At 49.5% G+C, this 12,062-nt stretch overlaps 5 protein-coding genes across 5 annotated transcripts; 3 read left to right on the top strand and 2 right to left on the bottom strand.

Moving 5' to 3' along the window:
* Positions 1-1,278: 1,278 nt before the first annotated feature.
* Positions 1,279-6,569, top strand: LTR64_000989 (uncharacterized protein; the record flags this gene model as incomplete). Its single annotated transcript, XM_064895370.1, has 2 exons — positions 1,279-5,156; positions 5,204-6,569. 2 exons carry the CDS (start codon positions 1,279-1,281, stop codon positions 6,567-6,569), a joined length of 5,244 nt encoding a protein of 1,747 aa, XP_064758057.1.
* A 632-nt stretch (positions 6,570-7,201) lies between these two features.
* Positions 7,202-7,970, top strand: LTR64_000988 (uncharacterized protein; the record flags this gene model as incomplete). The annotated part of the gene is made up of 2 exons (XM_064895369.1): positions 7,202-7,403; positions 7,573-7,970. 2 exons carry the CDS (start codon positions 7,202-7,204, stop codon positions 7,968-7,970), a joined length of 600 nt encoding a protein of 199 aa, XP_064758056.1.
* Positions 7,971-8,472: 502 nt separating this feature from the next.
* On the top strand, positions 8,473-9,809 carry SEC62 (Translocation protein S62; the record flags this gene model as incomplete). Its single annotated transcript, XM_064895368.1, has 2 exons — positions 8,473-8,992; positions 9,043-9,809. The coding sequence occupies 2 exons, from the start codon at positions 8,473-8,475 to the stop codon at positions 9,807-9,809; spliced, it is 1,287 nt and encodes a 428-aa protein (XP_064758055.1).
* Positions 9,810-10,044: 235 nt separating this feature from the next.
* LTR64_000986 (uncharacterized protein) lies at positions 10,045-10,890 on the bottom strand (the record flags this gene model as incomplete). The annotated part of the gene is made up of 1 exon (XM_064895367.1): positions 10,045-10,890. One exon carries the CDS (start codon positions 10,888-10,890, stop codon positions 10,045-10,047), a length of 846 nt encoding a protein of 281 aa, XP_064758054.1.
* Positions 10,891-11,308: 418 nt separating this feature from the next.
* LTR64_000985 (uncharacterized protein) lies at positions 11,309-11,992 on the bottom strand (the record flags this gene model as incomplete). Its single annotated transcript, XM_064895366.1, has 1 exon — positions 11,309-11,992. One exon carries the CDS (start codon positions 11,990-11,992, stop codon positions 11,309-11,311), a length of 684 nt encoding a protein of 227 aa, XP_064758053.1.
* Between the last annotated feature and the right edge of the window lie 70 nt (positions 11,993-12,062).

The raw sequence follows: 12,062 nt of genomic DNA, 5'->3' as shown, positions 1-12,062 counted from the left end.
GTCTAAGATTGGGTTTAGCTCAGCTTTTAGGTAGCCAAGACCACCGCTTCTACCCAGTCATGGCTTTTCTGGGGAAATAGCCAACACAATTTGGAAATTAGTGTGGCCATCTGGCTAGCTGGAGAACTCATGCCTCCGTGCTGCAGCCAGGTTCGGCATTGTAGGGCGTAGTTTTGCCAGAATGAATTGCTCACTCTGAATGCACGATATGGGCTGCAATGGAGCAATAGCATCGGCAGGCGTTGTATTAGTTTTGCGGCGAATACTGTAATGCAGATGATGTAAGCCGGAGCTTCAGCTTTTCAACATGCGATTGGCCCAGCATTTTTTGAATAGATCAGTGCATGTCTCGCATGTGGTGGTCGGTGCACTCTCCAATGTTTCAAAGAGTTTACGAATATGGTCAATGCCTTTCTCAACGCATCCATCTCACAGGCCTCCTCACGGATCTTGCCATGTGTATCGATAAATAAATCTGAGTGGCGTCAGCAGGGCCTTGACTCGTCGAATGATTGTCGTGCATCTGCTTTCACGATAATGTCCGTGTTGCCGTGTGCTACTTGACTGTGTACACCCACGAGTACGAGCTACAACAGATGTTGGACGTACAACGGACATTGAGCTGCAGTAGACTCGGTGATGCGGCTGGCTTACATGGCGACAAACACCAGAAACACCAGTACTCAGGAGAGGAAAATCATGACTGATTGGATCCCTGCCACATCTCCATAGCGACCTAGCGTTGCCAAGTCAAGCCCGATCAGCACGGGAGGAGCTTCCAGCCCAGGATCACTAAGGTTGAGCTAAGTTTGTTTTCGGCTCGTGATCCACCTCCCTGTCCATGTCTACGCCACGAAAAGCTCGTCAGACACACGAGATGGCTGTAATTCACCCGTATTGTGGACGGCAGTCGCGCTGGTGGATGTTGCCAACGCCTCATCCATTCTCAGAGCATCAATTGTTTCAACGGTCGACTTGCTTTGAATCGTTCTTGTTCGTCCGGCTTGCTGCATTCCCTTCACTGTCTATCGTTCATCAGCATCTGTCATTCGCTTCGACAATACCTTCAGGCACCGGTTGATTCTGCCCAACTAATACCGCTTACTATCGAGAGCCTCCCTATTCCGAGATCTAGCAGGAGAAGGCAAAGAGGGACAACAATCGAGAATCTCAGCAAAGTAAAAGAGGCAATCGAGTGTTTGAAGCTTTTAGCAACGAGGGCATAATCGCCCTGTCAGCGGTCCTACCTGACAGGGTCTCTTGAGAAACACCAGCAACATGGCTGCAAATAGATATTCCCAGATGTCTGGCTTGTCAGCCGCTACAAATGCTCGTCAGGCTGTTCAGCAGCCGCAGCAAGTCTCGACGACCACTCTGCTCAATGCCCTACATACGATATACTCCTCGGGTCAACCATACTCACTCGACGCCAGCACGAGTATTCTGGTTAATACATGGTCATCGGCCCAAAACCCAGATGCACAAGGCAGGACTGGTGGCACAGTAGACGACGAGACTGCTGTCAAGGCTTGGGAACATGCAAGAAGGAGAGCTGAGGATGGTTGCATAGTGCTTGCCTCAGCCCATCCTTCCACTCCCTCTCTATTCACTCAATTCCTCAGGATCCTGCCTGTCGACGCACCAGACGTTCTCTTTGCTGCTGTTACTGCACTGCGCCCTTTCCTCACATGTGTGACGCCACTCAATGTCGAGACTGGTAGACACTCTTCTCTTGCAGCGACCTATACTCTGTCGCTTGCAGGCAAGCTCACTGCCATCAAACTGGCACTTTCGACATCCGGCATTGACGTAGACCAAGGCCTGCTAAACATTCCCTCCGAACCTGGCTATCGAGCATTTGACGTCTTCTACTACTTACATGCCTCCGCAAGCGCGAGCGAAAGAGAGACTCTGGGCCTGAAACCACTCCACCAATACAGCTTGCTCAACCGTTCAGCAACCTTCGAGCCACCCTCTTACCTACCTACTGCTGACGATGCGGCCTCCGCTGAAGATTTCCGCAATGCCCTCAAAGCCATTGGAATCAAGGGCGCAGCTTATCGTGGTCTCCTATCCGCCCTGGCTGCGCTTCTCAAGCTTGGCGATACTCTAGGTCTTCTTGTTGACGCAGAACAGCTGGAAGAGATCTGCGAAGATGTCGGCAGTCTACTAGGTATCGAGCCCGAAATCCTGCTGAGGCAGTGTTCGACCGATGACCGTCAAGTCCTCATCGCTGGCATCTACGAAGCGTTGGTAGATTGGGTAATCTTAAAGGCAAATGCTGCCATTACCGTTGGTCTCCAGATTCCACTCAGCGGCGACAGCAGCTCGGATGATGCCACAAATAACGGCGATGAGGTCAGTGTGACTGTAATTGAAATTCCCCCTGAGGCACTTGGCAAGGCAGTCGCTTTACGCAGTGTCTTTGACGATACAATAGGCATCAATGCTGAAATGAAAGAAGATGGTGTCGAGGTAGTAGCGGCTGGCCATTCTGTTCTCAAGGAAATGCAAGCTGCATTGTCCGATGTTGCAGCTGACCTTGCTATCGCTGGTGGGCCGGTTGCTCGTGAACGAGAGCATGACCGGGATCGTAGGCACGGCATCTTGGAGCGCGTCGGCATTGAAGCCGAACAGGGTGGCTTCCTGAAGACATTACTCTACCCTACAGGCGACGGCGTTCTCAGCTTCGGCACCAAAGGCCGCTTTGAACTCGCTGCCTCGCTCGCTAGTAGCAGAGTCTGGTTTCAATTGTCACTTCATCCCACAGACGACTCGCTCGCAAGTCTTGCCACTCTGCCAACACCAACATCTGCTTGGTCTGCTGGTGCTGTATCTCGTCAATTACGGGCATGGCGGTTACCGGAATGGGCCAACAGGCGCAATAGGCATCTCGATTTTACTGCTGACTTCGATGTCGAGGAATTTGTCACAAGATACTCTCGATTAGGTTGCAAAGATGGTCGTGACGGTGTCGAGACTTTCATCCTGGAACGAGGCTGGAGCAATGGCGAAGTTGTTCTTGGTCGGGAAAGAATATGGATGAGAGAAAATGCTTGGTGGGAAGCAGAAACGATGCTTGACATGAAACCCATGCATGAGAAATACGGCGAGAACCCATTTGCAAGCTCGTATTCAGCCAACACACCCCATAATGGTAGTGGTTTCTTCCCGCCAATGGACCAGATGAGCATGGTTGATAGCAGAGAGAACCTGCTGGATCAGATCGGTCGGCCGAAGTCTATGGCACCAACTGCAGCCAAGACTGTTAACACCATTGGAGGTGACTATGGTCTCGGACCTAAAGGTGATGACAGCCAGGAGGATGCCTTGTTCTACGATACAGAATTCGGCAAGTACACCGCAATAGATCCCGAACTTGCAGATACGAAGAGGATCGAATCCAAGAAGACCAGCAAAGGTCGTCAAGCGTGGGTTAGCATCGTCTGGGCTCTAACCTTTTTCATACCTTCGATCTTGCTACGCAGCATTGGTCGTATGAAACGACCAGACGTGCGTATGGCCTGGCGTGAAAAGCTCGTGCTGAATATGCTCATCTTCCTGTTCAACGCGACAGTCATCTTCTACATCGTTGTCTTTGGCAAGTTGCTCTGCCCCAACATGGACAAAGCCTGGAACGCCAAGCAAGTTGGATATCATCAAGGTACTGACGACTACTATGTTAGCATCTTTGGCAAAGTCTACGATATGACCAAATTTTACAAGACGGACCACAGTGATACTAACATCAAGACTGATGCATCGAACATGATGCCGTTCGCTGGCATGAACCTGGACGCTTACTTTCCACCTCCACTCAGCCGAGCATGCCCAGGACTGAACGTCGATGAAAGTGTGCAACTACAATATAATGACACTGCAGCTCAGCAATTCACTAATGGTGTCCACTACAACGGTGAAAGATTTCAGGGCGACACCACCACTGCTTTACACTCTTGGGATTGGTTCGGCTCAAAGTTCTTACCTACCATCAAACAGTACTACAAGGGCGCATTAGTCGTTTCTTGGAAAGACATTCGCAAGCAAGCCGACGAGGACCAGCGTTCCTGGGTGGTGGTGAATAACAAGATCTACGATCTCACCGACTACCTCTACACGCTGGATCGCATGAACGACTACACTACATACAAATTCTTACCAGACGAGGTCACGGAACTGTTTCAGAAATATCCAGGAACCGATGTTACCGACAGATGGGGCTCAAGCGTTACGTGGCAGAACAGTCTTAATTGTCTGAACAATGCCTTCTACAAGGGTGAGACTGACTTCCGAGAGTCAGCCCGCTGCCAGGTCAACAACTACCTCCTGCTTGCCTTTGCAATGATTCTTTGTGCCGTCATATTGACGAAGTTCCTAGCTGCACTCCAACTCGGCTCGAAAAGAAGACCTTCTCCACAAGACAAATTTGTCATTTGTCAAGTACCCGCCTATACAGAAGGTGAGGACCATCTGAGGAAGTCGTTGGATTCTTTGACTGCCTTGCAATATGACAACAAGCGTAAGCTTATCTGTGTCATATGCGATGGCATGATTGTTGGTGGCGGTAATGACAGGCCGACCCCTAAGATCGTTCTCGATATTCTTGGAGTTGACCCCAAGATCGATCCACCTGCTCTGCCTTTCAGATCTGTAGGAGCTGGCAATCAGCAACTCAATTACGGCAAAGTCTATTCCGGTTTATACGAGTTTGAGGGCAACGTGGTACCTTATATCGTCGTCGTTAAGGTTGGCAAAGAATCCGAACAGAACAAGTCAAAGCCTGGAAACAGAGGCAAGCGAGACTCTCAGATCTTGCTGATGCAGTTCTTGAATCGTGTTCATCACCGCGCTGCCATGTCGCCTCTTGAGTTGGAAATGTTCCATCAGATCAACAACATCATCGGCGTTGACCCTGAGCTATACGAATACCTTCTTATGGTTGATGCTGATACTATGGTGCGCGAAGACTCACTCAATCGACTGGTCGCTGCTTGTGCAAATGATGCTAAGATTGCTGGTATCTGTGGCGAGACCAGTCTGGAAAACGAAGAACGAAGTTGGTGGACTATGATCCAGGTCTACGAGTACTATATTTCGCATCATCTCGCCAAGGCTTTCGAATCCCTGTTCGGCAGTGTTACCTGCTTGCCTGGATGGTAGGTTACCCTCCCTCTCGCATTAAAGCTCTGCTAATTCCTGATAGTTTCTGCATGTATCGTCTACGCTCCGCTGACAAGGGCAAGCCGCTCATCATTGCCGATAAGCTCATTCAAGAGTACGCCGACTGCGAAGTCGACACTTTACACAAGAAGAATCTTCTTGCTTTGGGTGAAGACCGATATTTGACTACTTTGATGACGAAGCACTTCCCTCACATGTCCTACAAGTTCGTTCCTGATGCTTACGCACTTACGGCAGCTCCCGAAACATGGTCAGTCTTGCTGTCACAAAGACGTCGCTGGATCAACTCAACTGTTCACAATCTAGCTGAACTTGTCTGGCTGAAGGATCTCTGCGGCTTTTGTTGCTTCTCCATGCGGTTCATCGTCTTCCTGGATCTTTTCGGTACGATCATCCTGCCAGCAACTTGTGTCTACCTGGGATATCTCATCTACATAGTGGCCACCGGGACCGGCCAGTTCCCACTGATCTCCATCATCATGATTGCGGCTGTTTATGGTTTACAAGCGATAATTTTCATTGTCAAACGACAATGGCAGCACGTGGGATGGATGATTATCTATATCATCGCATATCCTATCTACTCGTTCATCCTCCCTATCTACTCTTTCTGGAAGCAGGACGATTTCTCCTGGGGAAACACACGTGTAGTCATTGGTGAGAAGGGAGACAAGAAGGTTGTTGCACTGCAAGAAGAAGGCTTCGACCCTCGATCCATTCCATTGCAAAAGTGGGATGACTATGCTACGCACAACGGTCTACCCGGAAGAAGAGGCGAACCAAATGGAGGCTATCAAGAGAAAGGATATGCTCCATACTCTGACGAACCTGGCTACGGTGGTATGGAGATGGACGACATGCACAGTACATATTCCTCGGTCAAGCCGACGAGTACTATCCTGAACAACTTTCACCAACAACATGGCACTCCATACATGGTACCACCACATTCTCCGATGCCCTACGCTCGTGGAGGTGCAGTATCTGGCATGGGTACATACAAGGATCAGCCAGTTTCCTTGCATAATCGTCAAAACTCACTCCTCAGTACTGGCAGTATATCACGAATGATGAAGTCACCATCACCAGGACCTTACAACACAAATGCGAACATGTCTGCTGCAGCTTCTAGGTCACTACTTGGGCTGAATGCCAACCAGAGTCGGCCTGGCTCGGCTTTCGACTTCAGAACTGCACATCCAGCTGGACCATCGAACGAGTCGATAGTGGCAGCGATCAGAGATGTGCTACACGAGGTCGACCTAGATAGTGTTACGAAAAAGCAAGTCCGGGCTTTGGTCGAACAGCGACTGCAAGCGGAGGTACCAGCAGGCGATAGAAGGGCGTTCCTGGATAGAGCCATTGACGAACAACTGGCTAATATGTAATTTAGTTAAAGGTATTTGTTATGGCGCATTGAACAGGACGGGATAAGGAGAAACCACTTGTGGATAAGGACCATTGCTTGGACTAGCAAGAATTACCACTGTACAGTGAGGAAGGATAGTTATTATACGGACGACATATAATGATGTATATACTATGTCAATACCTTGTTCAGTTCAGTAACATGCTCGGCTCTAAACCTTGTGCGATCAAAATAGACGGTTGCAAACGATGATACGGACGGACGTGTTCAAGGAGGAACATGAAGGAGTGCCTGCCGAGAACACACCATTTTAGGGATGTGCAGTAGCCCAAATACGGGTTAGCGTAGTTGCCCGATAGAGCTCAGATTCATGGGCAAGGATGTTGATTTCATAATACAACATAGGATTCGCAATGTTTGCGTCAATTCTATAGCGGCCGAATATGTAAGCTACAGTAAGGTGATGCCGGAGCCGAGACCTGAGGTGAGGATGCCGGCTCTTGAGTCAAAGGTATATTAGAGCGCGAAATTTGTACCATAGCCGGCTTCGACCATAAGCACGAGCACAAGCAGCAAAATAAACGATATACCAAAGCAAGACACAGACTTCATACAACCTTCCGTAGCCTCTGAAACTCAAGTTGAATCGACATGGCTCCCAAGATCGCGTTCGCAGGTGCTACAGGCAACTTAGGACCAGCTATCCTGAAAGCACTCCTCGACGCAGACTTCGAGGTAATCGTCCTGTCAAGAAAGGACAGCAACACGACAGATAATCTGCCCAAGCATGTAAATCAGCACGTTGTCAAAGTGGACTACACACATCAGCAAGAACTCATCGCAGCGCTCCAAGGTCTGGAAGTGGTGATCTCGACGCTAGCATCTGCCTAGTCGTCACACAGAAGCCTCTGATTGACACCGCTATGGCGGCTGGTGTGAAGAGGTTCATCCCGAGTGGATTTGGCTCAGATGACGTGACCCAATAAATCGACCACTACCCGTCACGCAAGGCAAGATAGCAGTAGAAAAACACTTGGAAGAGCTCGCTGCCGCGGATCCGGACTTTACTTACACGCTGGTATACAACAATGTCTTTTTCGACTGGGGTCTGGAAGTCGGCTTCATCTTGAACCCAAAAAAACATAAAGGCACTCTTTATGATGGTGGTGATGTGCCGTTCTCCACTACTCGACTTTCGACGATCGGCAAAGCTGTAGTTGGAATCATCGAGAATCAGGAGGCAACCAAGAATCGAGCCGTGTTTATTCACGACGCTGTTGTGACGCAGAAGCGGCTGATTCAATTGTACGAGAGTATCGATGGGAAGGAATGCGAGACTGAAGTCAAATCCACCAGTGACATTGCCAAGGGGGCTTGGGAAGAGTTCAAAACCCCAACGCCAACATGGGAAGTGTCATGAGGGATTTTGTTATCGATACCGCTTTTGGTAGAGAGAACAAGCCGGATTTTACAGGGAAGGTTGACAATGAGCTGTTAGGATTGCCTGTGCTGAATGAGGAGGAGGTGAAAGAAGTGTTGAAGAGCGCACTCTGAGTTGTTAGTAAATAGAGCGGGCATGAAGATAGATTACCTATCGAGCTTATTCGCAGCAGAAACAAGCTCTTATATATACTGTTGATGTAACGCTTGTGAAGTGTCCTTATTCGGTATTTTCCAGAGTTGAAATGCGAAATGGCGTGGTGTCCCGTGAAGAGTGATATCGTATCGCATCGTCCAACCTGCCATTTTCGGGTACAGGACGGGCAACTGTGGCTTCCATTATGATCCTCGATTATTTATCGATTGTCAATTGTTAGTTCTGGTTCTGTATTCTACACCGCGAATACGCCCAGAACCACGGATCCTTACTGACCGAACTTTCCACGAAACCACTCTTGAAAGAATAATATCAAATTCCAAACATGGCAGCTCCCGGAGGGGGTCCCTTCATTGGTGGCAGACAAGTCACACCACAAGAAATGGAGGCAAGAATGACAGAAGAAGCGAAGAAGCACGGCCTCACACTCGAGCAATTCAAGCAACTCCAGATGATTCAACAAAAGCGCTTGGAGGCAGAAGCCGCAAAGGCAGGAATGACACCGCAACAATTCATAGCCATGCAACAGCAGCGGCTACAAGAAGAGGCAGCCAAGGCAGGAATGAGCCCGCAGCAGTTTCTGGCCATGAAGCAGCAGGAAGCAATACAAGCGCAAAGACAGGCGGCTCAACAGGCCCAGCAACAGGGTCAACAGAGTCAACCACCTGATGCGAATGGGCAGCCACCACAACCCCAGCCTGGACAACCTCAATTACAGAAGATTGACCTGAACAAGCCTGTTGAGCCAAAGCCTGATGCGCTTGCTGTTGCAAAATTTCTTAGATCTCAAGATCTCAAATTGCGAACGTGTATTTTTGATGGACAGAGGAAAGAGATGTTCAAGGGTATGTCTTTCTTCTTTCTTTTCATAAAACTGTGCTAATACATGCTTTAGTCAAGCGCGCATTTCGAGTCCTACAAAGCGATGCTTACAAAAAGGCTCGTGAGAAAGATCCTTTACTCCCTCCAGTCACCAACGACGTTGAAGCCCGCAACGCTGTTCAACTTCTCCCACTAAACATGCTTGCGCTAAGAGTGGGAAAGAAAGATGATGAGCATGCAGGCCACAATCACAAGAAACCAAAACGAGTAAAGGGTCTTTGGGATGTCAAGATCGAAGGTCAGCAAGAATTTGAGCCGATGATGCACTACATGTGGATCTACGAGGTACCAAGCATTAAGACACGAGTCTACAGTATACTGGCTCTGCTCGCTGTATTCACCGTTGTTCTCTTTCCACTCTGGCCAATGTTCATGCGACAAGGCGTATGGTACCTGAGTGTCGGCGCAATGGGTCTACTCGGTGCATTCTTCGCCATGGCTATTTTCAGACTCATTCTCTTCTGCGTTACAGTTTTCGCAGTACCGCCAGGGTTATGGCTGTTTCCAAATCTGTTCGAGGATGTTGGGTTTTTTGACAGTTTCAAGCCGGTCTGGGGTTGGCAGGAAACGAAGAAGAAAAAGAAGAGCAAGAAGGGTGGTGACGGTGGTGCTATCGCTGCTGGACAGCAAGCGGCTGAGAAGGCGAGTCAAGATGTGCCAACGTCAAACATGAATGGTGGCGCTATTACTAGTGGCAGTGAACCTACTGCTTCCGCTGGGGGTGCTTTGGCGACCAAGCGACATGCTGCGCCCATGGTTGAAGACGCTGACGATGATTGAGCTGCTCATGCAGATACTGTAACACTACCAAGAGGCAATGGAGTCATTCCCTTGTACGAGATCTCACGATAATGAATTAGCGCCGTCTTGCTTTCTTTGAACGGCCGTGTGGTCTACTGCTGTCGGTTGACTCCGGCTTGTGCCCCTAATGAGATCAGACATCCCATGCTCCGACTCATTTTGAGCCTGAGTTGACAACGTATCTGTGCTGTCCTTCCCAAGTCTTTCTCCAGATTCACCCCAGCTCCAGGACGGCCTGTAACTTCTGTAAGTTCGTAGCTCCTCCTCTGTGTGGTCCTGGACTATCCGTCCCTGCTTCTCGCACCGTCGACTTCTGCTGCAACGCATTCCCTGCCCTAGCCAGCAACACCCTCATACGCACCAGCTCACTCTCCAGCTCCTTGTTATCTCGAGTGACAAGGTTCGGCTGAATGTTTACATGAGGATTTTCCAACGGTCTGAGGAGGGTCTGGAGGTGCTTGTACTGCGCCATCTTTCGTTGTAGGTCTTTCCTCCGCTGAGATTGTGCTAGGAGTCGTTCGCGCAGCTCTGCGTATTTGGCTGTTTGTTGGTCATGCTTGATATCTTCTGAGTTGATGGACGGATTGTGGGTGGGTAGTACTGGTTTTTCTTGACTTCCCTCACCCTGCCCATCCTGATCTTCCATCCTCCTCCTCCTCCTCCTCCGCTTCGCAGGTCGTTCACCAAGCACGACATCTTCCCAAGAATCCGGCAGCACTTCAATACCATGTTGCGAATTACGACTCGTAAAGTCAACTTCCCTCTTTATCACCGTCTCAGCTTTCCTGACTGGCAACCCAGCCGCGAGCACATCCCGCCAGTAGACACCATCAATCTGCTCAAGCACATGTCGTCTCGACTCGAGTGAGTAGACTAGCTTGTTTTGCTGGGAGATTTTCTTGTTTACCTGGGCTACAGTCTTGTCTATGATAGGTTTAGGGAGGAGTGGGATATTGGATGTGGGAGTTGTGAGGGGTGTGTCGAGGAGACGGAATTGGGAGGTTAGGAAGGTGGATTTGGAGGATGTTAGAGCTTGAGCAGCGTCTGTGGAGAGAGGCATTGTGTATGTTTAGTTGGGATGGAAGCATTGGGGAGGGGAAGTGGTCGAGCACGAGAGTGAAGAAGCGCGGGACGCGAGACGCGTCGCTGAAAAGACTACTGAATCAAGGTTGCCGCACTGATGGTTGATATTTCTTCTGTCTTTGATGCATGGTTCCATCCTACTTAGAGCGTGATCGGTTTTGAGCTTCACATTTATTCAAGGACTATCTGAGATGTAAAACCCTCGACCAGTAACTTTCCGACTTCGTGTCTAGCTTTCTGCCATAGCTCTGCCACCTGTGCGTCGAACTGAATGTTTCGATATTTAGCTTCTTCCTCCCCTATTCCCTGACTTAGGATCGTGAATATATGGTGGAACGCCTGGTGCCGTTAGTCTTGGTATGATTTGACGCGAACAGTGCGTGGCACAGACGGCCCTATCTGTTTCTCCCAGGCTGACTGAAGGACTGCGGAGAAGGTCTATACTCGTTCCCGACTGCGGCTGGCGGCGCGACTGTCCAAACGTTGGCGTATGGTGATGGGCTTGCTGGCCGTGCCGAATATTGTGGTGATTGCATCGTTAGATTGGGCTGATACCAAATCGGTTGTGGCGCCACGAACTGAGGTTGCTTTGATTGGGTCACTGGGAAGCCAGGCCATTGTCCCATGTTTGCGGGAGTCGAAGATTGTGGATGGCTTTCCCTCAATGCATGCACCTCTATCTCCAGCTCATCCTTCAGTCGCATCAGCTCCTCCTGCGTCCGCTCCATTTCCAGGATCTTGTAATTAGCTTGAGCCAGCTTCGTCTTCGTCACTGCTAGGTCGTGCTCGAGCACACTCGTGTACTGATCTTGCTTGAATTTTCGTACAACCGGTAGCCTTGGTAAACTCTTTCTGGCTCCAGCCGCATCGCAAGCAAGTATGTTGGGAATCGTCGCAGTGTATGGCGAAGGATAGTCATTTCCGTCTGAGACTCGTGCATGTTCGACCTGTACATTGTCTACGAGCGACGCGCTTGTGTCGAATTCAGGTAGGGATTCATCATGCTTATGGTTAGAATGTTCTTCTGGAATGGGTGATGAGCTGAGCAAGCTAATCACTTCTGGCTGATGAGCGCTCATAGTGGTTGGTTTTGTGATCTCGATGTAGAGTTTTCTTCTTGGAGTCTTTGGTCCGACTTGCAAACAAAAA

The sequence above is a fragment of the Lithohypha guttulata genome, assembly GCF_036872675.1.
Source record: "Lithohypha guttulata strain CCFEE 5908 chromosome Unknown scaffold_1, whole genome shotgun sequence".
NCBI classification, from domain to species: domain Eukaryota; kingdom Fungi; phylum Ascomycota; class Eurotiomycetes; order Chaetothyriales; family Trichomeriaceae; genus Lithohypha; species Lithohypha guttulata.
Note: the sequence above shows the minus strand (reverse complement) of the source record. Positions and strands in the feature narration are given on the sequence as shown.